This window comes from Fusarium musae, chromosome 1 (assembly GCF_019915245.1).
Source record: "Fusarium musae strain F31 chromosome 1, whole genome shotgun sequence".
In the NCBI taxonomy this organism is placed as follows: Eukaryota; Fungi; Ascomycota; class Sordariomycetes; order Hypocreales; family Nectriaceae; genus Fusarium; species Fusarium musae.
This window is the reverse complement of record NC_058387.1, coordinates 1,958,404-1,984,806: the sequence shown is the minus strand read 5'-3', so window position 1 is coordinate 1,984,806 and position 26,403 is coordinate 1,958,404. Positions and strand designations below refer to the sequence as shown.

The 26,403-nt window shown below is 50.4% G+C and overlaps 8 protein-coding genes and 1 non-coding gene across 9 annotated transcripts; 7 read left to right on the top strand and 2 right to left on the bottom strand.

Moving 5' to 3' along the window:
* Nucleotides 1-1,927: 1,927 nt before the first annotated feature.
* Nucleotides 1,928-3,154, bottom strand: J7337_000603 (uncharacterized protein; the record flags this gene model as incomplete). The annotated part of the gene is made up of 3 exons (XM_044818351.1): nucleotides 1,928-2,029; nucleotides 2,085-2,158; nucleotides 2,212-3,154. The coding sequence occupies 3 exons, from the start codon at nucleotides 3,152-3,154 to the stop codon at nucleotides 1,928-1,930; spliced, it is 1,119 nt and encodes a 372-aa protein (XP_044686053.1).
* A 1,526-nt stretch (nucleotides 3,155-4,680) lies between these two features.
* On the top strand, nucleotides 4,681-6,289 carry J7337_000602 (uncharacterized protein; the record flags this gene model as incomplete). Its single annotated transcript, XM_044818350.1, has 4 exons — nucleotides 4,681-4,689; nucleotides 4,756-5,961; nucleotides 6,011-6,149; nucleotides 6,201-6,289. 4 exons carry the CDS (start codon nucleotides 4,681-4,683, stop codon nucleotides 6,287-6,289), a joined length of 1,443 nt encoding a protein of 480 aa, XP_044686052.1.
* Nucleotides 6,290-7,458: 1,169 nt separating this feature from the next.
* On the top strand, nucleotides 7,459-8,614 carry J7337_000601 (uncharacterized protein; the record flags this gene model as incomplete). The annotated part of the gene is made up of 3 exons (XM_044818349.1): nucleotides 7,459-7,580; nucleotides 7,756-8,407; nucleotides 8,537-8,614. The coding sequence occupies 3 exons, from the start codon at nucleotides 7,459-7,461 to the stop codon at nucleotides 8,612-8,614; spliced, it is 852 nt and encodes a 283-aa protein (XP_044686051.1).
* Nucleotides 8,615-10,553: 1,939 nt separating this feature from the next.
* J7337_000600 (uncharacterized protein) lies at nucleotides 10,554-13,390 on the top strand (the record flags this gene model as incomplete). The annotated part of the gene is made up of 6 exons (XM_044818348.1): nucleotides 10,554-10,845; nucleotides 10,907-11,309; nucleotides 11,365-11,634; nucleotides 11,681-12,344; nucleotides 12,450-12,638; nucleotides 12,689-13,390. The coding sequence occupies 6 exons, from the start codon at nucleotides 10,554-10,556 to the stop codon at nucleotides 13,388-13,390; spliced, it is 2,520 nt and encodes an 839-aa protein (XP_044686050.1).
* Nucleotides 13,391-13,799: 409 nt separating this feature from the next.
* On the top strand, nucleotides 13,800-13,882 carry J7337_000599. Its single transcript has one exon. It is a non-coding gene; the product is annotated as a tRNA-Lys (tRNA).
* A 345-nt stretch (nucleotides 13,883-14,227) lies between these two features.
* J7337_000598 (uncharacterized protein) lies at nucleotides 14,228-15,628 on the top strand (the record flags this gene model as incomplete). The annotated part of the gene is made up of 4 exons (XM_044818347.1): nucleotides 14,228-14,646; nucleotides 14,699-15,146; nucleotides 15,215-15,303; nucleotides 15,361-15,628. 4 exons carry the CDS (start codon nucleotides 14,228-14,230, stop codon nucleotides 15,626-15,628), a joined length of 1,224 nt encoding a protein of 407 aa, XP_044686049.1.
* A 760-nt stretch (nucleotides 15,629-16,388) lies between these two features.
* On the bottom strand, nucleotides 16,389-18,662 carry J7337_000597 (uncharacterized protein; the record flags this gene model as incomplete). The annotated part of the gene is made up of 3 exons (XM_044818346.1): nucleotides 16,389-18,025; nucleotides 18,113-18,402; nucleotides 18,655-18,662. 3 exons carry the CDS (start codon nucleotides 18,660-18,662, stop codon nucleotides 16,389-16,391), a joined length of 1,935 nt encoding a protein of 644 aa, XP_044686048.1.
* A 5,344-nt stretch (nucleotides 18,663-24,006) lies between these two features.
* Nucleotides 24,007-24,830, top strand: J7337_000596 (uncharacterized protein; the record flags this gene model as incomplete). The annotated part of the gene is made up of 2 exons (XM_044818345.1): nucleotides 24,007-24,770; nucleotides 24,812-24,830. 2 exons carry the CDS (start codon nucleotides 24,007-24,009, stop codon nucleotides 24,828-24,830), a joined length of 783 nt encoding a protein of 260 aa, XP_044686047.1.
* Nucleotides 24,831-25,000: 170 nt separating this feature from the next.
* J7337_000595 (uncharacterized protein) lies at nucleotides 25,001-25,470 on the top strand (the record flags this gene model as incomplete). Its single annotated transcript, XM_044818344.1, has 2 exons — nucleotides 25,001-25,011; nucleotides 25,059-25,470. The coding sequence occupies 2 exons, from the start codon at nucleotides 25,001-25,003 to the stop codon at nucleotides 25,468-25,470; spliced, it is 423 nt and encodes a 140-aa protein (XP_044686046.1).
* Between the last annotated feature and the right edge of the window lie 933 nt (nucleotides 25,471-26,403).

Here is a 26,403-nt window from a genome sequence, read left to right as displayed (position 1 = left end):
CTCGCAGGGCCAGTGTTGCAAGGCTTATTTTCTAAAGAGCCTTCCAATACTAGCTCAAATCATAAAAGATTTTCACTTTGAGACTATTCTGATGGTGTTTGAGCTTGCGCGCGCCTGTTTTTTCTAAAGCACAGCTGCCACTAGAACGAGGCTATGACGAACCCCCTGTAGCACTAGTGGCGTGTGGGAGCCTCATTGGGGAAATGCTCGCGTGGTCCCGCTTATGATCCATTTCTCTCGGGGGTCTGCGCATCGATACCTATTTTTCAACTCGCATCGGGGCACGAGGGGTACGAGGAGCCCGAGGAAGGGTTGTTTTTTGTTTAATTTTACGGATAGTCCGCAGTGTTTCGGTACCTGCCTGTATCATGTCAGATCTGGCATTCAGTGAACGCCGAATACCATCATGTGGTTCAGGTGAACTCTTCAATCCGGCCTTTGTCTCCCTTGGTTCAGGTAGATTGATGATATGGACTCTCGAGTGAAAACAGAGTAAAGGAACAGGCACTTGGTCAGGTGCCAACCGCTCCCACTGTGCTCGGTGTCTCATCAATCATGCCTTCGTCACGGTTACGGCGGTCAATTAGCACTTCAACACCATCTGACAATCGTCACCCCCTTAGCTCCATCGGGCATTTTGGAATGCATGTATGTTCTCCATTCCGTACGTGCTAGCCAATCCCTAGCACACCAAATATCCCAGTCAGTCATCCCGTCCTGCTCTTTTTGACGGTCTTGTTTCCCTGAAAGTCATAACTCTATGACCTGCCTTACCAGGCCCTGCCATGATCTGCGTTTATCTCTTCCCGAATCTTCCCGTCCAATCAGGTTTCGCGGATGAGAAATAACCTTAATTCTGTTACCCGCCTGCGACGTCAATGATATTAGAGCCAGTCTTGATTAGTGAAGCGAGAACAGAAAGATTTATTAACAATTGTTGACTCTACAAGCTGCTGCTCAATTTCAGACCTCCTTGTAGTTTGGTAGGTACCTAGACTTCATTATGGTTCAGCACTGCTGAACCTGTCATCCAGCCTTGGCTCTTGGCAGCGAAAGGCTCAGAATACGATTCGTGGCTCTGTGAGGCTGTGCAAAGGACCTAGCTACCCAGCCGTGTGGGCTTGGTCCATCAGTAGCCGCCTTTGTACGGACAGTGCCGTCCAAAAAAGCAAAAAAGGTATTCAATCGATTCTCCGCAAAGGCACAAGGCGAACTATTGGCTCTTTCGTAAAACCAACGGCTATTCGGAATCTTGGGCGTGCAAATGGAAGACTACTTACAGAGCAAAGCAGATGATAGCATATCACAGTACAAAGCAACTGCGTTCAGCTCAGTACTCGCTATCTCCACTGACTCAGCCTGAATGAACCCTTTTCTTCGGCGGCAGCCAAAGGACCCTTGCGCCTTGAGTGTTGCGACTGCTGCGAGTCGGTGAAACACTATACCCTTGGTGAAACTCGAAAGGCCTTTGTCTGGTCAGAGATTGCAACAGCGCACTCATTGTTCGATAGGTCCTGCTATTATAATTCTCGGCTGCTTTGAACATGATCAGATCCTTTGCAAGGATATGACGATTGATTGTCCATCGCAAGGTGCTTGCATAAACCTGTCACCCAGGCTTCATCACCCCCAGCGTTTACGGTGCGGTCCCGGGGATATATATGATAAAAGGCTGTGCTACGGAGTATAGTTTTGGCGAAACCAGCTTGTAACAATTCCACATGTAATGTCAAATTGCCAAAACATCAAATCATGGAATATACATGTTCCTACGTGGTTCTTTGATCAAGACGCCAATTGGGCCCTTATCTATAATGTCACATATGATACAATGCAGCGTCATAATATACAACGCACTGACGACCGACTTCTTTCTCGGCCTGGCATGTGCTTTTCATCCAACGCATCGACTCATCACTCCTTTCCCTTAATTGGCCTTGTCTCGGCGCTTTCCGTTGTTTCGAGGTCGAGGTACCACAACCCACTTGTTTCTGTTGTGCTTGCGTCGGGTCTTGTAACCACTCTTGGTCTGGCGATGGTGTTAGCATTGCTTCATATGCTTCGAGGCTATTAGGTAGTCTTACAGGAACACCCCAAGGAGAGACAGGGTGACGATTACCCTTCGATTTACCTCTACCACCACCATGAGGATGGTCGACTGTGTATTTCATGTCAGCAGCAGTCCTGCTAAGATACGCCCATGTTCCTTACCCTTGTTCATGGCAACACCACGGACTGTAGGTCGAATGTTGAGCCACCGGCTTCGTCCAGCCTTGCCCAGCTGGCGATAGTGGTGGTGGATGTTGCTAGCCACGCCAATCGTCGCACAAGCGTCCTTGCTAACTCGTCGAACTTCACCGCTCTGGAGTCTAACTTCAACGTACTTGCCGGTCATGACCCTAGTACCGTCGTCTTTCGTCTCCTCGTTCTTGTTGACAACCACAGCTGAGGTGCCGGCACTACGACAAAATACGGCGCCACGTCTAGCTGCGGATCCTACAGCAAATACTGTAGTACCGACAGGAATCATGTGCATAGGTAGACAATTACCACGGAAGGCAGTCTTTGCAGCTAGAATACCAGGATCAATAATACCACCCATGCTGTCAAGCAGATCTTGAGGAATACCGGCACGGTAGCTGTGCACAATATCCCCAGACCTCAAACCATCAGCGGCAAGAATGTAAGTGTGACGTCCGGTAGCCTTCTCAGTGACAAGAGCAATGTGCGCACTCCGTCCTGGGTCGTATTCAATGCGTTCCACCAGGTGAGGTCCTGGTCGGTTGCGGAGGAAGTCGACCGTTCTTATTCTTCTCTTCGCACCGCCGCCTCGGTGTCGCACGGTGATCCTACCAGACACATTTCGGCCACCCTTTGCTTGGCCCTTCTTCGGGAATGTTAAGGGAAGGAAAGGTCGTCCTTTCCATAGATGATCGTTGATAGGTCGCTTGAGATGCCTCACACCAGGTGTTCGGGGTTTATAGACTCGCAAGATGGCGGATTGACTCTCGGGGTTCTCGGCGAGTTCCTTCGGACTGGCGGTGGTCTCGTTAGAACGTCTGATAGTTGCATATGTTCGTGGGAGCGATCGGCCCAGAGCCATGCGCAAAGCGCTCTGCCGCGCAGCAGCAAATTGAATGCCGGACTGAAGCATTGTCGGTCTCGGGTGTTTCAGTGTTGGAATTTTAGCAGCTGGTCTTCATCGGGCTCGATTCGTGTGGTTGTATGGTTTGATATTAACTCAGAGGGGAAGGCAGTGACGTTCCCCAACGACGGTCGCTGGAGAGCAGATCAGACGGACTATCAATATTAAATACTTCCTGGTAGCTCAAGCGATCTTCAGCCAGTAGCAAGGGACGATCGGGGAATCCAGGACCGTCAAAAAAAAGAAGCCCACTATCGCCAATTGCACCGTTGGTGTCGTTGGGGATGTTCAAATTTCATCGGATAATGAATAACTTTGTGCCGGGAAGACCGATCTGAGCCACCACTTGACAGAGACCTGCACCGCCACATGCAGCCGCCACAAACGCCCTCACGTAGCTCCCACATGGCTCGTGCTTCGTGAACAACCTCGACCCGCGACGAGGCTGGGCCAATGAGATTGAACTCAAAGGCGGTTGGCCGGCGGTTGCTAGGGCGGCAGTCCCACAAAAACACAGTCTTGAGCCGGAAGTAGTACGTAGCTTTTCCAAGGTTCCAGGTTGACAGCAGCTTTCGCGACTTGACCTGGATGCAGGCGCGTTTTGTACTGATCTCATCCATCCCGCCCCTCCATACTAAATGTCAAGACCCCGTCCACCATTGTCCGTTTACCTTGACCTGGCTCTCTCTCTTCTTTTGATATTCAAATTTGTAAATGTGCCTGTCGTCTCTACCGTCTCTTTTACGTTTATCCTTGTTCGACCATCGGCATATTGCCATTCATCCTACCATTCTCATTATCCCCCGTCGTCTGATATCAAGCATCTCTGCTGAACTGTCCAGCCCTACTCGACATTTTTCGCACTTAACTAACTACTAAGTCGACTGCACATCACGCCGCAGTATTCGATTCTTTTCGCGTTTCGATACGTCCTGGGAAAATAGCAAAGCTATCGCATCACCCCTGCTCCTAACAAGCTCCAATCCTTTTCTTTCGAGTGGGACATCACGCTTGGGAGCCTGACGTACCTAGAGCAACGAAGAGAAACGCGACTTGTTAGCCGCGTACGGGTACGTACCCACTTTGGTGGATCTCCACAACTCATCTTCCTTACCCGCTCGTCAAAACAGTTCTATCGTCCTCACAACCACATCTGTTCTTGAACATAAACATCGTCTCCGCCCAAACTTGCCCATTGCTCCTGTCCTTTTACCTCTTGTTTACTTCCTCCGCCAACAACTTTCCATTCCGGCCTGGGTCATCCTCGACTAACATACAGCATCAGTCATCGCTCCATCTATCACGACTCACAACATTCCTTTCACGGTGTTTTCACCAGGCTTGTCCCAAAGGTTGGTAGCTGAATTCCTACTCTGATTCGACTTTCTCGGCAGCTCGAATGCTATTTGTCTATAACCTTTCGTGATCTCAGCCATCTTTTCCTTTCATGTTTCTCATTCGACGCGTTGACTAACTGAACTGTTCCAGCACTACCCCTTGTCAATATTACACCGATCAACAACTAGATAGTCAAGATGCCTCCAGTAAGTGCTCAGACGCGACCGAGAGGCTTGGGTCCCTCTCCCGATCAGCCATTCTAACTTGAGTAGCAGGCTCGGGCCACTCGTACGCGCCTCGCCGGCAACGAGAACGACGAGAACAGCGGCACGACGCGTCTTACAAGAGCCCAAGCTGCCGCTCTCAAGGTTGATGAGCTATCAATGCCTGCTAAGGCTGCCCTGCAAACAAAGAAATCCACAGTCAACGGTACCGCCGCCAGTAACACGCGGAAACGCGCTGCATTGGGCGATGTCAGTAATGTAGGAAAGGTCGATGGTGTTGCTGGAAAGAAGGCCAAGGGATTGGTCTCCAAGGCTGCTCAACCCACCGGTATCGAGAAAAAGACTGCGCGTCCTACCACAAGAACTGCTCTCGGCTCGAAGCCTACCAACTCCAAGACACAGTCCGGTTCCGGCACCATTAACAAGCGAAAGGTTGTAACAGATGCCGCCAGCACCAAGATAAAAGCTCCCGTCAACGAGAATGAGCATCCCTCCAAAAAGCAGCATCTTATTTCTGAGGAACGTGAACGATCAGAGACACCTGTTGAGGCTGAAGTCCAGAAGCCCGAGGTCTCTCTAGACAAGGCAGAGGTACAAGATGCACCTTTCGAGTACCCTCCTGGCGTCAAGGACTTGGATAGCGAGGATCTAGAAGATCCTCTCATGGTTGCCGAGTATGCCAATGAGATCTTTGACTACTTGCGCGATCTTGAGGTCAAGTCGATTCCCAATCCTGAATATATGTCTCATCAGGACGAGCTCGAATGGAAGACGCGCGGTATCTTGGTCGACTGGCTCGTTGAGGTTCATACCCGTTTCCATCTACTTCCCGAAACCCTATTCCTCGCCGTCAATCTTATCGATCGCTTCCTATCAGAAAAGGTGGTTCAGCTTGACCGTCTCCAGCTTGTTGGTATCACTGCCATGTTCATCGCTTCCAAATACGAGGAGGTCCTCTCTCCCCACGTCGAGAACTTCAAGCGCATTGCCGACGATGGTTTTACTGAGGCTGAGATTCTGAGTGCTGAGCGATTTATCCTGAGCACTCTCAATTACGATCTCAGCTACCCCAACCCGATGAACTTCCTCCGCCGTGTCTCCAAGGCAGACAATTACGATATCCAGTCTCGAACCATTGGAAAGTACCTGATGGAGATTGGGCTGCTGGATCATCGATTCATGCCCTACCGACCTAGTCACATTGCTGCTGCTGCCATGTATTTAGCGCGACTGATGCTTGACCGGGGCGAATGGGTACGTGAAGTTCACATTCTTAACGCGACAACTACTAATGGATCTGCAGGACGAGACTCTTTCTTACTACGCTGGCTACACTGAGGACGAGATCGAGCATGTCGTTCAGCTCATGGTCGACTACCTCGCTCGCCCTGTCACTCATGAAGCATTTTTCAAGAAGTATGCTAGCAAGAAGTTCTTGAAGGGTATGTACCTCTCCTAGCGCGGAAAGAATAACCAGCTGACAAATTACAAAGCTTCGATTCTTGCTCGCCAATGGGCAAAGAAGAATGCTGGCCTATTCGGCGTCCACGACGTTCATCTGAGCCTCGATGAGCTATCATAGGCACTTCAAGTCACCACTTTTATGGCACATCTTATTCGATATTCTGAAGAACAGGATACTCGGCTAGCGGTTGGATTCAGCTACACCGCCGCCTCACGACGTTAATAGATCACCGACGCCCTTTGGTAACCTCATGGGCCATCATGATACCACACATTCCACTGTCGATACCTGAGCGAGTATGCAATGAAAAGCACTTGCCGTATTGGTCTGGATTCATATTCTCACTGTCCGATATTACGGACAGCATCTGCACTTTTTTGTTTGCGATTGTCTGGTTTTTTGCACATTTCCCGAAGCATGCTTTTCGTCCTCATACATGGCGCATGGAGTCACTGGCGAAGGAAGTTAAGGGCTTGGTTCGGCTGGTTGGAGTTGGCTGTGCAGACGGCCTATTCATGGGGCACTGGACGGGGAGTAATGGAAGCCGTACGACACGGGCCACGGGGTGGCGGATGCAAGCTGAGCTTGACATTTGGCGGTCTAGCAATGTTTCTCAATGACTGGAGTAGGAGAACTCGGTACGGCTCTTGTGCATCTCGGCTACCGTCGTGAAAAGGGCTTGTGATAGAAAATTGTACATATACCATGGCCGGATTACGGAAAGAGCCCAGGAATGGCAGGAATGAAGTTTTACATTTCACGAATACATGGACCACAGTGGGTGATTGTGGCCGGGGCCTTGGATGGTTACAGTGGGTAAATCCGCGTGCTAGTTATCGGCCGCGTGCCTATGTACGGACGGATAGAGATGGATGTTTACGCAGAACATGATTAATGTCGAAACGGTTGCCGTTGGAGACGGCGTCTATAAACATGGATGGTTTTTAATGCACTAGCCTTGACTCGGCTTTAACTGTTGCGTCGCGTCACGTCAGGCCCACCAAATGTCAGAGACACGCTCTTTTAGGCCTGTGGCTTGTGTGATCCGCACTAACCTTGACGGGATGCTCTTTCATGTTAGCACTCCAATCACCATTAAACATCATCCAGCACCAATCTTCAAAGACAACCATTCCAGCCTCCACTTGCTGTAAATATAAGCCAATTAATCCACTTAATTCGGGTGCTCAAGCTGTCGCATGTGCTGAGCGGCAACATAGCTGCTGCCAATTGAGCGAGAGCATTGGACCAAGCACAGCGAAATTTACACCTATCCGTCGAATAACATGGCACCTGTCCTTCGAGCAAGACAAAGCTTATCAAAGGATAAGTTCTCTGGCTACTTTGGCAACCTCAGAAGCCAGCCCTACAACGACCCCAACAACTCGCGGGGCTCGAATCCCCATAGGTATGTGTTATCTGACCAGGGGGCCCATTCTCTTCTCCCTCTTGCTGATTTCGATGGTGAAGCTTGCGATGCATCGCGTGGAATCCTCTCGGAACTCTAGTAGCAACAGGGTCGTCAGAGAAAACCCTCAGAGTGTGTAAGTTGATCAAGTCTGCGGGGCCTGTAAGGCCACTAGAGCGAGGCTGAACGAGATAGGGAACCCTGAAAAGCCTCATGTGAAGTTTTCTACGGAGCTCAAGGGCCACTCAGCATCTGTTGAGAAGGTCGCATTCAACCCAACAAAGGATGCAGAGCTTTGCAGTGTGAGCAGTGACGGCGTGGTCAAGTTCTGGGACGTGAGGACAAAGGCATGCTTCAACGAGGTCAAAGGACTTGGGGACGCTTTTACTCTTGTCTGGGCACCAGACGGGAACACGCTTCTCGTTGGGAACAAGGCAGATACCATCTTCGTTCTATCGCCATCTCAGTCGACGCCTCTCAGCACGCATCAACAGTCCGTGCAGACCAACCAGATCGCATTCTGTTGGAGCGGTGAGAAGATCTTCGTGACTACAGCAGAAGGACGTATCCGAGTCTTGTCATACCCTGGGTTCCAACCTGTATTGCAGAGCAAACACGGTGAAGAGACGGACGAGTTTGAGCTCAATGGGCATACTTCTTCGTGTCTGACTGCTGATCTACAGCCTACGGGGCGGTATCTGGCGACGGGAGGCTCAGACTCGATTATTGCATTGTGGGATACAACAGACTGGATTTGCCAGCGAACAATTACGAGGATGGTCGGGCCAGTGAAGAGCCTCAGTGCGTTCCTTTGGTATCGATTTATAGTGGGTTGGCTAACCTTTTTGGCTTCAGGCTTTACGTTCGATGGTAGTTTTGTTGTTGGTGGAAGTGATGAAGGTAAAAGTTTCTAGCCTATGTTTTGAGACGCTTTTGCTAACTTGTTTTCTGGGTAGGATCCGGCCTGGAAGTATCACATGTCGAGACGGGAGACCATGTCCACACGTTCAAGACAGCTGGTGCTTGTCCAGTAGTTGCTTGGGCTCCAACAAGGTATTGTCTTGCATATAGTGATTTGGGCATTTTGCGGATCGTGGGTGTCGATGTCGACAGGAAATAATTAGTCCCCCAGTCACGTTAAGTATTCAATACGAGGGTTTATACCGGCCCTTGGAAGCCCTTACTTCTGCAAAAGCAATTGGTACTGTACATAATGTTTCGTCGTCAGCATTTAATCTATCATAGGCCAGCCTTACTTGCTTCTTATGAAGAAGCTCTTGATAGGTTTAGGTCGTGTGTAAGACGGGCTAAATAAGGACCGGTGCGTCCGCGTATGGCCTCGCTTTTCCGCAAAGCGGGATGAGCCAAGGCAGATCTGGTCAATGGAGACGAAGGGCATTTGAGGTCATCGTGGTCCAAAAATTGCACGATGGGGGCCCGGCCTTGCTGACGTGCTGCTCATGGGAGACAGGCAATTGCAATGGGAAAGATCTTTACTCAAAACGCTATGCAATGGGTTCATATCAAGCTCATCCAATTTAAATAGCTTCCGGGCGTTATGTCTAACTTGGTATGCTTACTATGATATGCGATACTGTGAGGTATCAGAAACAGCAGAATGTGCTGTACTTCACAAGAAGGGAACATGCATGGCCGTGTGAGAGAATAGACGTTGTTTATCGTGGCCACTTGTACTATAGTCAAGTCTTGGTTCTTCAACCGAGGGAATAGTTGGGAGTTGATCAAAATTATTAAGATGTTTAGGGTAATTGAAGTTCCTGCAGTGCTTGTAGTGATTAGGTTTGAGTTAACATTAAACGTGCAGTGGCCAAGTTGTCACCAACGGTTACCCGATTATGCTGAGCTGAGGAAATATTGTCGTTGTTGAATTGGTCGTGGAGTCGAGTAACTCTACTTTGCGTTTGCGATCTCATACGAGTACGAGAACTGTTTTTATTGGCATTCTTATTGACACAAAATGTTCATATCATTCTTCTCAAGGTTGACGATGATATTTATTCAAGTCGGCCGCCCACCGACATCAATGGCTGCCACTAGAAGAACGGGAACAAGCGAAGCGTGTGGCTGTGTTAACCTAGAGGACATATGATATCTGCAAGTAATCGTGGATGTTGACGATATCAGTTCAAGAGATGTGGTAATGACTTCTCGATGACGAATACAGTCATACCTACTCAGTAATGCACTCGGGTATATTTAATGCTGATTTCTTTCACACTTTGGATGTGGAAATCAACTGAGTGATAACCTAGGTCCTGTACTAGGTAGTATGTAAGTCTGGATCCAATACCATTATTAATCCTCATGCGTGGCCAACGACTCCCAACCCTGCAAGGCCCGACTGACGGCATCTACTAGGTACCTACCCACAGTACAAAACGTACTACAACTCTGCAGTACCTCACTCCACTGGCTACCTCTGAAAGCCAGTGAAATCGAAGATATAGGTGCGCCAGGCAGCCAAGGTGTATCGCGGCAAGCATCCCTCAAACACCAGCTCCCTGAGAACCGTGGAGCCGTTGACTGCCAACCATTAGAGGGCATGAGACTCTAGTACCAGTAAGGTAGTAGGTAGGTAGGCTCTAGTTGTTCTCCACCTTCCATCCGAGTCCGACGACTCCCTCAAGGGTTCCCACCTGCCTCCATCTTTTAAGTCCGTAACCTCACGGTGGTGAGCTCGAATCCTATCGCTCCATGCTCCGTGTCTCCGTTTCTTCGGTACAACACCAACACATTATCTTCCGGACTTTTATCAGCTTCGGTCCTCCCTCCTGATTTCCACTTCTGTTTTTGCTTCCTTGAATATTCCGGATCTCTCTCCGGGAGGTGCGGACCTTTACGACCGTGTCATTCCGCCCGTCCAGCATTTATTATCCCCGCCGACGTCTGATCAATCGGTTTGCGACTTGAACCATCCGATATCAACAAACACAGCCTTCCAGATAGTCCCCCATGCCGGACTCAAATGAGAAGGGAGCCGGCACCGCCGGCAACAAACGTCCACGTAGCGACGACGCCGATGGGGACGAAACAGCGCCTCAACAGGAAATACCCGATAATGCGAGCGTTCCCAAGCCAAAACGACTGGCATGTATGATATGTCGGAAGCGCAAGCTCAAATGCGACGGAGTCAGACCTAGCTGCAGTACCTGCTCCCGTCTTGGTCATACTTGCGCCTACGACGAACAGCGGAGGAAGAGTGGTCCTAAGCGTGGTTACGTCAAGGCTCTCGAGGAGCGACTCAGTGAGCCTCTTCCCGACATGCCATCGACAATTGGATTTACTGACGTGCGGCGCCTTTACAGAACAAGTCGAAACGTTGCTGAAAACCCAGGAACCTCCGCAGAATATTCCAAAGAACATCAATGTCGCAATGTCCGGACCACCTCAGACAGCATCCCCTGCCAATCTTAATATCTCAAATGCGCCTATAAATCTCACCGGGGATAATAGTATGGACCAGCACTGGAACTTCACCGATAAGTCGCCGCAGCAAGGTGCCATGGACGACTTCAATTTCAATGCCAGTCTAGATATGGGCATGAACAATGTTGGTGGTACTTTCACGTGGGAAATGATTGGTCTGGGGCTCGAGGAGCCTCTGCCTCCTCAAGAAACTATTGACGAGCTTCACCAGATTTATTTCGAGAAGGTTCATCCGTCTATTCCCATGATTCACAAATACCGTTACCTTGCCGCCATGAATCTGTATGTTGTTTTCCCCATACTGCTGAAAAGTAAAATGTCTAACCAGTTATCACAGTGCTCCGAACCAAAGACCACCGGTTTGTTTGCGATATGCCATGTGGACTCTCGCATGCACCATAACAGATAAGTATGCGGATCTGAAAGATCTCTTCTACCGCAGAGCGCGGAAGTATGTTGAAGCAGATTACGTCAAGGGTTATGGAGAACACATGATCTCTATTGCTCACTGCCAGACACATACTCTGCTGGCCTCTTATGAAATGAAGATGATGTATTTTCCCCGCGCCTGGATCAACACTGGCTCTGCTATCCGCCTGGCTCAAATGTATGCACCTCCTAAGTGACGCCCGTTTCTCTACTGACCATTGTAGGACTGGTCTCCATAGACTAGACGGGACGGGCCTCGACGTCAAGCAATGCCTTGCGCCACCGAAGGATTGGACAGAGCGAGAGGAACGGCGTCGAACATTCTGGATGGCTTTCTGTCAGGACCGGTATGCCAGTATTGGCACGGGCTGGCCCATGACCATTGACGAACGCGACATCATGACCAATCTCCCTGCCTCAGAAGATGCCTTCATCATGAGCAAACCCGAGCAGACACAGTCACTATCAGAATGCACTAGCCCCATGGGTGCAGGTAAGCTGTCGCCTTTTGGAGGTATCGTGCTCATGGCCTGCCTGTTTGGCAGAAATCTGGTACATCTGCACCGTCCTGATGCCGATGACCTTGACAACGACCTGAATGGTCCGTTCTGGAAACGACACCGCCAGATGGACAATATTCTCCTTAACACATCCCTTTGTCTTCCTCCCCAACTCAAGCTTCCCACCGGCTTGTCGAATCCTAACATTGTCTTCACAAACATGAGTATCCATACCTCGACCATCTGTCTACATCAAGCCGCTATCTTCAAAGCGGAGAAGAACAACTTGCCCGCGTCGGTCAGTGCCGAAAGCAAAGTCAGATGCATCACAGCTGCCAACGAGATTGCCAGCATTATGCGCATGATTTCCCATATGGATCTCTCAACAGTAAGCGTTGCCAGCTATCATCCATTAGCGGAGATTCTAATATGTTATTAGGTAAACCCGTTTATATCCTTCTGCCTATACGTATCAGCGCGAGTATTTGTGCAGTACCTTAAGAGCCGACCGGACGATAGCCAAACGGCAGACTCACTTCGTTTCTTGCTCTCTGCAATGAACGCGCTGAAACGCAGGAATCCATTGACTGAGTCGTTCCTCGTTCAGCTCGATGTCGACCTCGAAGCACTTGCACTGAGAATCCCCAAGCTGAAGACAGCCTTCCCACGCAATAACGATGGAGTATGTTGGCCCCATGCCGTTTGTCCTCGAATAGTACTAACGTCGCAAAGCCTACCAACCCAGGAGCGCCCAGAGGTGCTAGGTGTGACAACCCGGAAGGAATGCAGGGTATAGCAGCATATCGTAATGAATGCAACTATATGCAACCCTCGAGAGGTGACGGGAATCAACCGGATATTGTTGAGCCTAATCATAGCGTACCAGAGATCACGACTGCTGAAGAGAGTTTCGCTACGCAAGCTTGGATGTCGTCTGACCAACAATTACCCATTCTTACACCGAGCTCAGGGGCGACGTTCGAAAAGACTGGATCTGGCAGTCGGACAATGTCTGGTTTTGGCGACGTAACAGGTGACAGCCAAGATGCTTCAGGATCGCCTGATGGATTGACATCAAATCGACCTACACCAAATTCGAGCTCAGGATCCGACCAGCGGAACCATCTGGCCCCTGGGCAGCTGAACGGATCCGGACACAACTCTTTCAACGCGAGCCCAATGTCACCAAACCAGACTTTGATGAACCCGGGTGTTCTCGATGGGAGCACACAAGGATTCTTTTCAGACACAGCTGGATTTACGATGCCGACCAGCCTTGACCAGAATGGAGGCTTTTCAATGCCCGATGGCTGGGGAGACATTCAAGGACAATCAGGGATACCACAAGTTGGCGAGGGCGTTTTACGGGCGTTGATGAATATGGGACCAATGGACGCCATGGATTTGGGAACATGGGAAACAAAGGATACCTGAGGTCGGTGAACGGGGAATTATTACGGGCGGGACTGCTGGGCAAGCAATATGGCATCGAGAGCTTAGCCGGGATTCAACAATTATCTTAAAAAGAAAGAGAGAAAGAGAGGGAGGCGAACACACCACGGATCAGAATTGGCACCAGGGAAGGGCGTTTATACGGGACAAACATATCGGCAATTTTGTACACTATGGGTTGGGAGTCTCATGGATGACTTACCATGTATGTTTTGAGTAATTCTGAAGGATACCCAGGTTCTAATGACAATGAAACACCACTACAATTACGACAATAACAGGTGCAAGGAAAGAGAAGAGCTGCGTTATTGTATACCAGCGTGACGATGTTGGTTGGCCATGGTCTCAAGGCGATCCTGCTGAGCACAGTAGCAATCAAATCAAGAGCCACGCCCGGTTAGCTCAATCGGTAGAGCGTGAGACTCTTACGAGTACGCGATCTCAAGGTTGCGGGTTCGACCCCCGCATCGGGCTGTTCCTATAATACGATTGCGAGCGATTTGCGAGGCTTTCATTTTTTGTTTGTCGGGTCCTAGCAACCTGATCTAATATCTTTGCGGCATTCTTGGCCCGTGCAGAATTGGTGGGGCGTTTCCCTTGTTGCTTCTAAAGTTCTGGTACTTATGCAGCTGCAGCTCAGTACCTACATAAAACCCTGCCCCTCTTTCAGACAATGACCTAGGCAACGTCTTAAAGCAGCAACAAAAACGTCAGAAAGTGCCACCGAGAGGAATTAATCGTTGCCGCTGAGGCCCGAATCTTGCAGTGGAGTTTGGTTTCTCATCGCCGTAGCTGTACGGAGGACGGAGACCCACTGCCATGACAGCTCCGAACACCCCGCCTCCGGGCTCCGCCTCCGGGCCGGGGCTATCCGCAACGTTCTCAACTCCGGGTCTGCCACCGGATTATCGAGATGGGCTTGGGCTTGATATGCATGGATATGTGACACCCAGTATCGAAGAGGCTTACCATATCCATGCCATGCACACTGGTGCTGCTATCCCGACACCAGCAACCCCTGGTCAATTTGGCATACTTGCGCCGATAGCAGTATCGGTGCCTGTTATGGAAACACCAGTCGTAGGAATGTTCAGTGTACAAAATAATGCTCACCCACAGGAGGTTGGAAGATCGAATGGCCACTTGAGCAGTAAGATTATTGTTGACCCCCCAGATCTGGAGATGTGGCGGAATAAGCTGTTCAACGTGGATGAGACGATTGTTCTTACACATGAAGAGTAAAGAAGCCCTCCTCAATTTGTGATGATTTGCAGTCCTTAACAGCTTTAGGTTCGAGACATATTTTCCTCATATAGACAACGTCTACTCCCATCGCTCGACACAGCGTTATAAGCGCAAACCTTTCATCTCACACTACTGGGACTGTCGTATGAAAGGCCGTCCTCCAGGAACACCCAAATCCGATGACCCCAATAAGAAGAAACGAAAGAGAAATGCACGCCAGCGCGATTTATGTGATGTCAAGATAAAAATTACAGAGTATTTCCCGGGGGCTCGACTGGACCTTGATAACGCCAGTGGTCTTGACGCAGGTCTGGCAGGCCAGCGATTGTGGACAATACAGAGAGTCAATGGCAATGGAGGTAATGGAAAGGGAGACGGCGTTTCTGGGCCACATAAGCATACGCTTGAAAGGAGTGACGAGATAAAGAAGAATAGTGTGCAGAGGTATTTGGCAAACCAAGCTGATGTGAAAAAGGATAAGGAGAAAGTCCAGGTAAGCCATATACATGATGCCAATTCTGAAGAAAACGAGTTTCTAATACGGAGAATCCTTTAAAAAAGCCTCCCCCGAAAGCCACAGGAGCTGCACTACTCACAGCTAGAAAACACGCAAAGGAGAGTGAATTCAAGTTATACGCGGCATGTTTCTGGTATGTCGAACTCTTCCTCAAATGCACACACATTCCCATGTATACTGACCGCAATAGCCCATTCTCTCAACGTGTCTGGATCGCTCTGGAGGCAAAGGGCATGCACTACCAGTACTGCGAAACAGATGCCTTCCGTCACCCAACCCAGCCCCTCCCAGCTAAATCTCATGGCTATGTGCCCACCATAGCACATAACGACTGGTCATGTTCGAATAGTGCTGTCATATTAGAATATGTGAGTCTTGTCTCAAAGTTGCTGGTTGGTGATATTCATGAGATGCGCAGCTCGAAGATCTCGGCCAAGGAACACCGATGCTTCCGGTAGATTCAAGATTGAAAGCCCATTGTCGTTTCTGGATTGATCATGTAAGACAAATCCCACTATCACCAATATCAGAGGCGTCACTGACGTTATGGAGATCAACCGTCATATCGTCCCGAACTTCTTCAAAGTCCTCCAACATCAAGACCCGGCCTTTGGGGATGAAGCAGGAGTTAGCTTACAGGGCAGTATAGATGCTCTGGTCGAAGCTGCAGACAAAAAGGTAGTTGATCCTGAGCTCTCGGTACATCGCCTGTGACCGACACACTGACTCCAATTTATCATAGGGTCCGTATTTTCTCGGGCGAAGCATGTCTCTGGTCGATATACATCTAGCACCATTTGCTCTTCGATTCTCCAGAGCCCTGACCCCGGCGAATATACCGTCTTCCCCACCTGGATCACGCTGGGCGCGATGGCTGGATGCTATCGAGGGAGATAGAAGCGTGCGAGCCACAACTAGCAACCAGGTGCTATACAGTGAGACACTAGATGCCTTGATGAAGCAACATGGGCGCCATCAAGTTCAAGAAGTTAAGCATCGATAGGGAGCCCCTAACAATGCCTGAAATTCTCTGGACATTGAAAAGATTGGCACGAAATATCGACTGGAGCAGTAGCCTGTACCGTTTCCAGGCATATTCCGGTTGTGGTTAAGGGGTATCTATTTCATTGTGGATATTTGTATGAAGAACGTAACGCCTGGCGATGGCGCTTAGACGGCAAATATGTGATAATTACAGTTCGAAATACCACGGTGCCTCTATATAGTCCCATCTGGCACAGAGGGGTCGCTTCTCATGGACCCTCTCTTCCTCCTCTTGATAGCATCCCACTTCTCTTCTATCGTCACCAGCTCGCCCCCAAGTCGTGCTTTGACTCTTCCTTCGCCAAGCTCCTCGAGCGTTTTGGACTCGAGGTAACTCTTGCCATCGTACTCGACGCGACGTTGGGAATCCGGTAGGTACGCCCACGAGAAGATGGCACCCACAGCAGCCACAGAGCCAAATAGGAGAAAGATGAGTCCTTGTCTATTTTCTGCTTGATATGACTGGTTTATTCCGTATACCACTAGAACAGCAACGAGACTGCCTAGCTTCCCTGCAGCAGCAGATATTCCGTGGCACAGACAACGATAGCAGGTCGGGAAGATTTCGGCTGGTATGATAAATGTTAACGTGTTGGCGCCTGGTGATCCATGGTTAGTTCTGGACATGCGGAACAGGGAGTGTGCCAGCTTACCAAAGTTGAACATGAAGTGGCAGATGGCTACAAACACCACTGTGGCCGGAGCACCCTTTTGTTGATGGACGCCATAGTAGACGCATCCAGTGATGACGAAGAAGCCAGCTAGAACGAGGAAGGATGCTGTGAGCCACTGACGTCGAGGGATGCGGTTGGCAAATAAGACGAAACAAGCGCTGCCTGCGATGGATGCAAGCGAGACGGTCAAGAGATATTGCTTTGTTTGCTCGATCAGCACGTCGTAGATGGTGTTGCAGGGGTGCGTCGCGTCGGTCGACCAAACTGGAAGTCCATCGGTGGCCCAATTCGGTACCGTAGAGTTCCCCCCGCGAAGCGATGATGTCCAACACTCGAGGGAGTCGTCAATCTTGGTCGGCGTGGTGGTCGCCCACATCGTCGACAGAGTGCCTCTGTTATCGAGGCTCATGCCATAGAAGGAAACGTCCAAGAAGAACCATGTTGCCGCCGTGCCCAGCAGATATGCCCAGTTCCCGTCGCGGATGAAGTAGTTGTGGAGGTCCTCTCTCGAAAATTGCACTGGCATCGGCTGCTGCGAGCTACTCGCAAGATGCATCCCATCTCCAAGGCCATTTGTGCGATATGAAGGTGCAACATGGTGGTTCCCGTCGGGGGACGTAGTCTGATATGTTGCTGGTGCTTGTGTTTGAACGAATTGGTTCATCGGGAACGAGTTCTGTCCGCCAACACCGCCACTCATGGAGCGCCCGTTAATACCTCCGCTGGGGAATGCTTCTAGCCCAGCACCTTGGGGCGCACCGTATATTCTTTGAGTATTTGCCAGTGCCATCCTCGGTTTGTTCCTGACCTCAAGGCTGTAGATACCACAGTCGAACAGGAAGAAGCGAAAGATGATGGCGAGCAGTGCAGGGACGGCACCCGACCCGATGACAATGCGCCAGACGCCGTCCAATGCCTTTTTGCATTCCTCTTCATGCAATCTATCGAGCCCGCAACGCATTCCTTGGAGGTTGTGACTTCGCTCGAAGCCGAGGAGGACAAACAGGCCTACCAACTGTGCCAGCGCCTGGCCGATGGGCTGCATCATGAAAACAGACGAGAGCATAGTGGCGCGAGAATGTGTACTGGACCATTCCGATGTGATGACAGCGCTGAGGGGGTATTCAGCTCCGATTCCTACGGTGTTTGTTAGCATACAATTTTGTCATTTCTTACGTATGGTTGGAAGCCAGAGAGGTTGGTTGCTCCGGAGGTTTCACGCACCAATGCCCATGACAAAACGCCACCAAATGAACAACCCGAGAAAGGAGAGATCATTGTAGCCATGACTGCTAGTGGCGACTCCAATCGTAGAAACAATAACCAGGACGAGCTCAACGCCATAGAGGCGAGTTCGACCATAGCGATCCGCAAGGTAGCCAAAGAGGATCTGACCAACGACGGATCCCAAGAGTGTAAAGAAGTTAATGAGTAGACCCGACCATTCGGGGCCATTTGGCCAGTATACAAACGCGATAGAAGCGAGGATTACATTTGTCGAGAAGAGATTATAGCTGTTCACGAGTCAGGACGCCGTTGCGCAGAAGTGGCGAGGATAGGAGAAAGCTCACGAGTCTGTTAAAAAGCCAGAGGCGCAAACACCCCAGATGCGAAAGTTCCATGAGTTCAAGTCAAGCTCGTAGCGCAATTGTTGACGATCCTGTTATGTCAGCACCGTTGTTGGTCAAAAACATCAAAATCATGAAGATAGAGGAGGGAGAGAGGCTTATGTATGTGGCACATTGATGTGCCACGCACTGGCTTACCTGTGCATCCTGCGATGGCAGAGCAGAACTGTCCGAGCCCAAGAACCCGCGGTTTTGGCGCAAAGAATATCTCGAGAGAATAGACATGATTCGCGACGGGGATGAGCATCAGTTGCAAAAGTTCCAGTTCGGTTCAGATCAGAGGGGGTGGTCTGAGGACTCCTTTTGGGCGATCTGATCCAAAAGAGCCCCCGATGGGGGATGGGCAAATTACAATGCAATTACTGGGATTGCGGACAAGCAAGGTCCAAAGAGGAAGAGGAGAGGATTGCAATTCTCATGGCCGTGTTCGAATTCAACAGGAGTACAGAATAGCAGGAATAGAATAGAGAGTCAGAGTCAGAGTTAGAACCAGAGCAGGCCGCGAGCTATGAATGAATGGGTGTGGGATGCCGTCGCAAAACTAACTGTGTGGCAGGCAGTTTAAACCAGGACTGCGTTGCGTGCTGTGCTGTGTCAAGCGCGCGCGCCGCAACGATGAATTACTAGGTACGGCGTACCTAGTTAATTGCTTTGAGCTGACGGACCGGACCCCTTGGCTAAGGCACGCTTGGCTTCACTTGGCAGAGCCCTCTGAAAGATTAACTTATCTACCCTTGTTAGAAGCGCGTCTGGAGCCTGGGTACCGACCTACGTACGGAGCACACGGGTGGTTTATTAAGAGATGTTTGGCGCTCCAAGGGTTTTAGTACCTAAGTACTAAGGTATCGAGCTGCACAAAAGCGTCTCCGAGGGACCAGTTTCGATAGCTCAGCGGTGCGAAGAAGACAATACCATGCAAGTTGATTGTCTGGAGAAGAGCGACGATCTTTTTTGAGCAGCAGCAGAAACACAAATGACTTGCTTCATCAGCGGCTGTTTAGGGGTCCGTCCCTTGCCACCCAGACTCGGTAGCCCGTGTGGGTACAGAATTGTCTGAACTGTGAAGAGCAATCAATCAATCAATCAATCAATGCCTTTGATAGAAGAATAATCCAATGGGGGCGACACCTCTCCCTGAGTCTGGAACCACTGTGGCTTGTAGACTTGCATTGAGTTAACCGTTTGAGACAACGGAACAAGGCATTGGCAGTTGTGAAAGAGGCACGTGGTGTTGAAGCTTGGTTGGCAGAGCGTGGGGGGGTATTTGATGTAGCGAAGAAGTGGTTTACATAATCATGTTTACTTGAAGGCGAAGAAGAAGCTACTGTTGCTGTTGCTGTTGCTGATGATAGACGCATTTCAAGGGAGACGGCGCTGTATTCTATTTACCTATCTATACCTTTAGTACTTTACATACTCATGCTGTACCTTGACTAACTAGTGCCTCGCTCAATCAATCTGGGTCCTGGGTCCGGGTGCTGCAACCCAATTCCATGGTTCAGGGAATGCAGTAGATCGACGTTGCGACCCTCAGCACAGAAGATCTAAGCCGTTATTGCACGAATCCATAGTCTTAACCGTCTTGATATGATTTATGTCAATTCAAAGAGGAAGGAAGCATATCTTTGTATCGTGGAGAGCTGGTCATTCTCGGGACGTGACAGGGCAAATGGTGATTCCGATGTTATTTAACTGGTCGAACATATCCGTATTTTGACTTACACCACCACAAACCGACTTTCAGCCCCAGCTACAATTGAAAGATCGCTGAGCGTGCCGGGTCATACGCGGCTCTTCCACTCTTTGTCAAGCCGTCATCAAACATGCATTACTGCGCAAAAACTCCAAGAGATGCCATCACGCTCGGAGCGACTAATATTCATTGGAGGCTCCAGCGCCAGTTGAGGTGATGGGTAATACAGTCCAGTACTAGTAGCGCGCGGCTCTGCCCGAGCAGCTAAGGGGCGTGCCGTATTCGTGATGCTGCGGATCTTTCAAGCGATGCCAACGAGACTGATAACTTTGCCAATTGGCAAGTCATAAACATGCGATCAATTCCGGATTCTGGTGACATCCATGATCCATTCATCCATCCATATTCCATACAAATCAAACAACACTGACTGACGGGCCCAGACAATCGGAATTGCTAGCCGGAGCTTGGCCTAGCTCCAATGCAGCACGCGAAAAGTATGTACGTACTAACCTACTCCTACTGTAGACCCCGGAACATTAGATAGGTACCTCACACAAAGAGCCCCACGGCATGCATGAGACCCAAGCTTTCTTCGCCGTCCAGTGTTCCCTAGCCCATCAGAACGTCCCATGGACCCCCGTGCGCCGTGCTCCCGCTGTTAGTGGACCACCAATGGAAAACAAGCTTCTGCCCATGTGGCGTCGACCCTTGGCTGTCGGTTGCACAACGCAACGACATTTGCTTTCTGGGGACGACGTCTTCTGTTGCCAACAACTGGCGGCTTTTGCGACAGGCAGCGTGCAGCGTGCCTGTCTGTGTATGGCTAGCCTTACCTGCCTGCCTACCCAAGTACCTACAGGCTAACTACAGGTACGGTACTGACTGACTGTATCCATCCATCCCATCCTCGCCAATTCGATGCGGGCACCCAAACATATGCCTATGTACGTACGGACAGGCTAGGTAGACAGGCCCCCCGTTGAGTCGACCATCCGTGGAAATTCACCGCGCTCGTCTATCTACTCTTTTTTTCCCTTTTGCTCCTCTCCCAGCACGATTTGCGATGGATGATGCTGGCCTGCAGCTGGTTTATGGGACGAACAACGAAAAAGACACAGACACACTTGCTTAGCTCTAAAACTTCTAGGAAATCGCCTTGAACTTTGATTTCTCTCCTGCCCTATCTTGGGCTGGTCTGGTCTGGTCTGTCCTGCTTTGCCCTCTACATACATACTGTTGTTACAACAGCTTCGGTGCGATATCTCTATGTATGCGAGCTCCAACTTTACTTCATCCAAGGTTTGGGATCCTCGGCTCCTGGAGCCCATCTAGCACACCATTCATTGTACACGTACGTACGGATACAGAGACAGAAACAGCTACATCACTGAAACCCGAGGTCAAGTTTCCTGTTGTCGTATCAGAGGGGCAGACGAAGGCACCAGCGGCTTCCGGAGCTACCCTTGCCAATCTAGTGCTTGAAGTCTATCCCGACTGAATACTCGTACATACCTTACTCGGTGCCTCCACGTTGTATCGCTGCCCTATTGTTGAGATTCTGCCTTTGCGCCGGCCCAGGCATTGGCGATATCAGGACCTCGACAGCCAAGAGCCTGCCGAGCCGCCATTCCTCTGTCAACATAGGCTTCCACACAGCAAACCTGACCCGTTCGTTGCCCAAACAAGTTCAATCAAGCCAAAGTGTGTCAACGGCTTTGGGGCTGGTCACTGGGATCTTCAAAGAAAGCGGCAGCAAGAGAGACCACTCGCACCTCCTGCGCCGTTGTGACCGTGTCATGACATGTCCCCACCGCTCGGTCAGTCAGATCGCCCTCGACTGCTACCAGCGACAGCATGTCGTCCTCGGGTTCGTCCTTTACTTCCTCGTCGCTCGGTCGCCCTCCAACATACGGACGAACATACGTCAGTCCGGTTGATTCAACCTGGACTCCCACCTCCGGCATATCAACCATTTCTGCCCCGACCACCGAGGGGTCGGGAACTGGCACCTCGGTACTCGATCTGGGACCCCCGGGTTTCCAGGCAACAATGTGCGACTCTCTCCCGGCCTGCCGCGGTTGATATGAATAACGTTTCATCTGGCTGACATTGGGATACATCTAGAATCCTTTTTCAAGATACTCCCGACGAACGAGTCGTTTACTTGGGGCCTTGGGAAGTGGTGGGTTCTGAGCAACGCCGTGTTCTGTGGCAGGGTAGCTACCAGAACGAACTGCTCGAACACTTCTGTATGTAGACTTGATCTGCTGCTTTCCACGTCCAACGTCAGCTGACTCAATTCACTCTCAGTGCCCTCCGACACACCCTCCGATATATATCCTCATACCCTCCACTCGCGCCATCGGCCGTACTATGACCCTTCGGACATGGAGAGATATCTCACGTTTCAGGAACCTCACCGGATTCGATACACAACGGATGAGGGTGTTTGTATACATGACCAGTACGTCACGATCAGATATGAGTTCACAACAGTCGAGAGCTCTATTCAGTTTCAGGGAGATTTGCGCAGAAAGGACCTAGTTGATTTCTATGACGTCGACGTCGTCTGGACAAACGTCCATGGTCGCACAGATGGCTTCGGCAAGGTGAAGGGGATCGGTGCGATTCAGAGACTCAAGCTGTGGAGGGATCGGTATACGACTTTCCACTCCCTCAGCGTGTGTGCGAATAAGACGGATGGGCAATACCGAGAGTATGATATTCACTCGTTCGACGGGGAACTGCGCGGGCGGGACGACCGCGCAAAACAGCTTCGACTCAATGCGACTGGCAGGCGGCATACTTCGGGCGACGACCAGCAGCACTCACACCGACGCTTTTCACTGCCGCATCGTATGCGATCTCGGACCAGAACAAATGATTCCTCCGAGCCAAGATCATTACAGCAGCCGACTCTCGACATACGATATCTGGCCATCCAGTTTACTGAGCGTCAAGGTTAGAAATTAAGAAATAGAGCGAGCAACGGCTGCCCTGGCCGGGTCTCCAAATCTGTCTCCCGACATGTCAGCTAACAGTCAGACCAGCATACCGACGATTCATCGAGACATGGCTTTATTGCCACAGTTCGGACCGCGAATTCAACGGCATCCCATTTCCACCAAACCATTTCGAACTGCCCTCGCCGCAGATTCTGCCGGGACATTCTCCCGATTTACCGGTGTCAGGATGGCCGAACCACATGCTCGAATCGGTGCCAGAGCCCTCGGATGCGGCCGAAGCTACGCCCTGAAAAGGTCAAATCCGAGTCAGATGCCATATCAATATACTCGGCCAGTTGCACCACCGAGACGAGCCACATGTTCGTACTGCAGTGCGTGTCCAAGTGGGGTGACAGTAGTTGCAAGGTTTGACGTTGACAGCCCACACCCTTTCACCTGTCAGAAACGAAAGCGCTCATCAAACGCCGCCCAAAAGGGCGATAATCAGCAGCCGCCCGTAGGGGATTGGCCGGAACGTCAAGCAGAGGTTATCAGGCTGTATACCTTATACCTTATGTCGCTATCCGTGGGCAGACAACGGGGAAATGCTCGGGGCGCCCCCACACCGACTCTCAAGACCCCGCGGTGCCTGGATCGTACCATGGAGCTGTGTCGTCATTGAGATGCACAACCCGCCGTCATGAATGGAGAGTTGATAAACTTAACTCAGGCTCCCTTCTCCCCTACCATCCATCGCTCACCACTGCTGCCACTGCTGCCACTGCTCCCCCGTTCCTGATACACACTCAACACCGAAGCATTGACCCATTCAACGTAGCTGCATCTGTCATGAAGGTCATTCTCGCCATCAATGCCGGCTCCAGCTCGGTCAAGATCTCGGTTTATACCGCAGATAAGAACGCAGAACCTCATCAAATCGCAGAAGCCTCAATCGGAGGATTGACTGCCCCACCAGCTACGCTTGCTTATACGCGTCGCGGTGAGAAGGTGGTCAAGGCGAAAGAGGTTGCCGAAAGTGTCAAGAATCAAGAGGATGCTTTCGACCTTCTCCTCAAAACATTCATTGATGACAGTGAGCTCAATGAGATCTCTTCAAAGGAGGACATTGCCATCGCCAGCCACCGCATCGTTCATGGCGGAGACTATGATCGGTCGCAAGTCATCACCCAAGATGCCTATCACCACCTTGAAGAGCTCAGCGACCTGGCACCACTCCACAATGGCGTCGCCTTGAGCATAGTCGATACTTGCATCAGCGCGCTGCCCAGGACCATCAACGTCGCCTGTTTTGACTCGCAATTCCATACAACTATTCCTCCACACATCTACACCTATCCCATCGACCCAAAGATCGCCAAGAGTAATCGCTTACGCAAGTACGGATTTCACGGAATCAGTTATGCATTCATCACAAGAGCCGTGGCCCAGTATCTTGAAAAAGACGTCGACAGCTTAAACATGATCGCTTTGCACCTCGGCAGCGGTGCCAGCGCCTGCGCCATCAAGGGCGGCAAGAGTTGGGATACGAGCATGGGGCTTACACCGTTGGCGGGCCTTCCTGGAGCGACTCGAAGCGGCAGTGTTGATCCTAGGTAAGGCGCTCAATCCCTCAAAAACACCCCAACACCCTTAGCCCTGGGCCTAAGGCCTAAGGCCCAGAACCCAGAACCCAGAACCATGCCCCACCGGATGCAGCGGAATGCTACTCTCATCAGATCATACATGAGATCCGGAACCGAGGGGTGGGATCAGGGTCTTCTTTTTCTAAATTAAGGTTCTTGCATGCTGACCCTTGCCAACCTTTGCAGTCTCGTCTTCCACTATGCCTCCGATGTGGGGAAACTCTCCCCTGCATCCACCAAACATCTTCACATTTCAAGGGCTGAAGAGATCCTCAATAAGGAGAGCGGCTGGAAGTCCATGACAGGCACCACCAACTTTGGCGTAGTTGCCGAGTCAGACGAACCCACCCACCGCCTGGCCTTTGAAATCTTTGTCGATCGCATTGCCGGCTTTATCGGCTCTTACTTCGTAACCCTCGAGGGTCGTGTCGATGCTTTGGTCTTCGCTGGCGGCATTGGAGAGCACAGCGCCAAGCTTCGATCTGCCGTCGTCGAGAGGGTTGCCTGCTTAGGCTTTGCCCTCGATGATGCTAGTAATCAGGAACCTATCAAGGATGTTATCCAGGAACTCGGTAAACGCGATGCCAGGCAGCGGGTGCTCGTCTGTCAGACAGACGAGCAGCTGGAGATGGCCAGATTGTGTGCAGAAAAGGAGGATATATGGGAATAGGGAACCGCACGTGGTGTGGTACTAGAATTATGAAGCATGATGCCAATTAGTTGAGTAACGATACTGGATGATTAGACGAACAAAAGCATACATACGTATACAAAAGAAATTAGATTTGATTTTTACTTGTCATATGTAACGTGGTTGGCATGTGTGTTTTGGAAATGTCTCAGGCTTGTCAGAACATTCCATGTGACAAAAGCTCAGGAGCGCGTAATGAATCGAGTTGCCTGCCGACCATCAGGCCATTGGTTACCAAGAGCACAGCTTAAGTAAATGCTAGAAAGTGGATATATGTTTGTCTGGCAAGACAGAGTCTCACGAGTATTGATCTATTTATTGACTTGAATAGGTTGACGACAAGCTCACCAGGTATTGCAGTGATGAGTCCATGGATTTAATGTTGAATGGACACAGCAAGTTGTCCTTGACTACACTGGTGACAAGGATTCACAGCATACGCGGTTGTAAATGAAGGTATTCTATCCCTTCACATTGGCTGACATTACAAAAATGCTTGAGAATTCGATATAAAAATTCAAAATGGTATCAATTGTATACAGTTCATGTGTTGGGTCCAAGATAGAGGCGCCAGTGATGGCACCTATCCAACTCCTGGTAACTACACAGGAACCTGCCTCACTGCCGTCTAAACACAGCCGTAAGGGGCAGCGACCAAGTGTGTACTATGCCGCTGTCTCGTCTTCTTCCACCACCAATGCCCCTAGAGATGCCCGATATAGCCCTCGAATGGGCCTATCCCAAGAGATCTTATAGTTGAACAAAAGTTGGAAACATCAAATCGTGAAAACCCCGCCAACGCCATGCGTTTTTTTTGCCCTTGAGATTAAAACTCCAAGTGGGCGCGTCCTGTCGTCGTTTATCTAAACCGTGTGCCCTTTATGGGGAGAACCATCCGTGTAGCCGATCGTA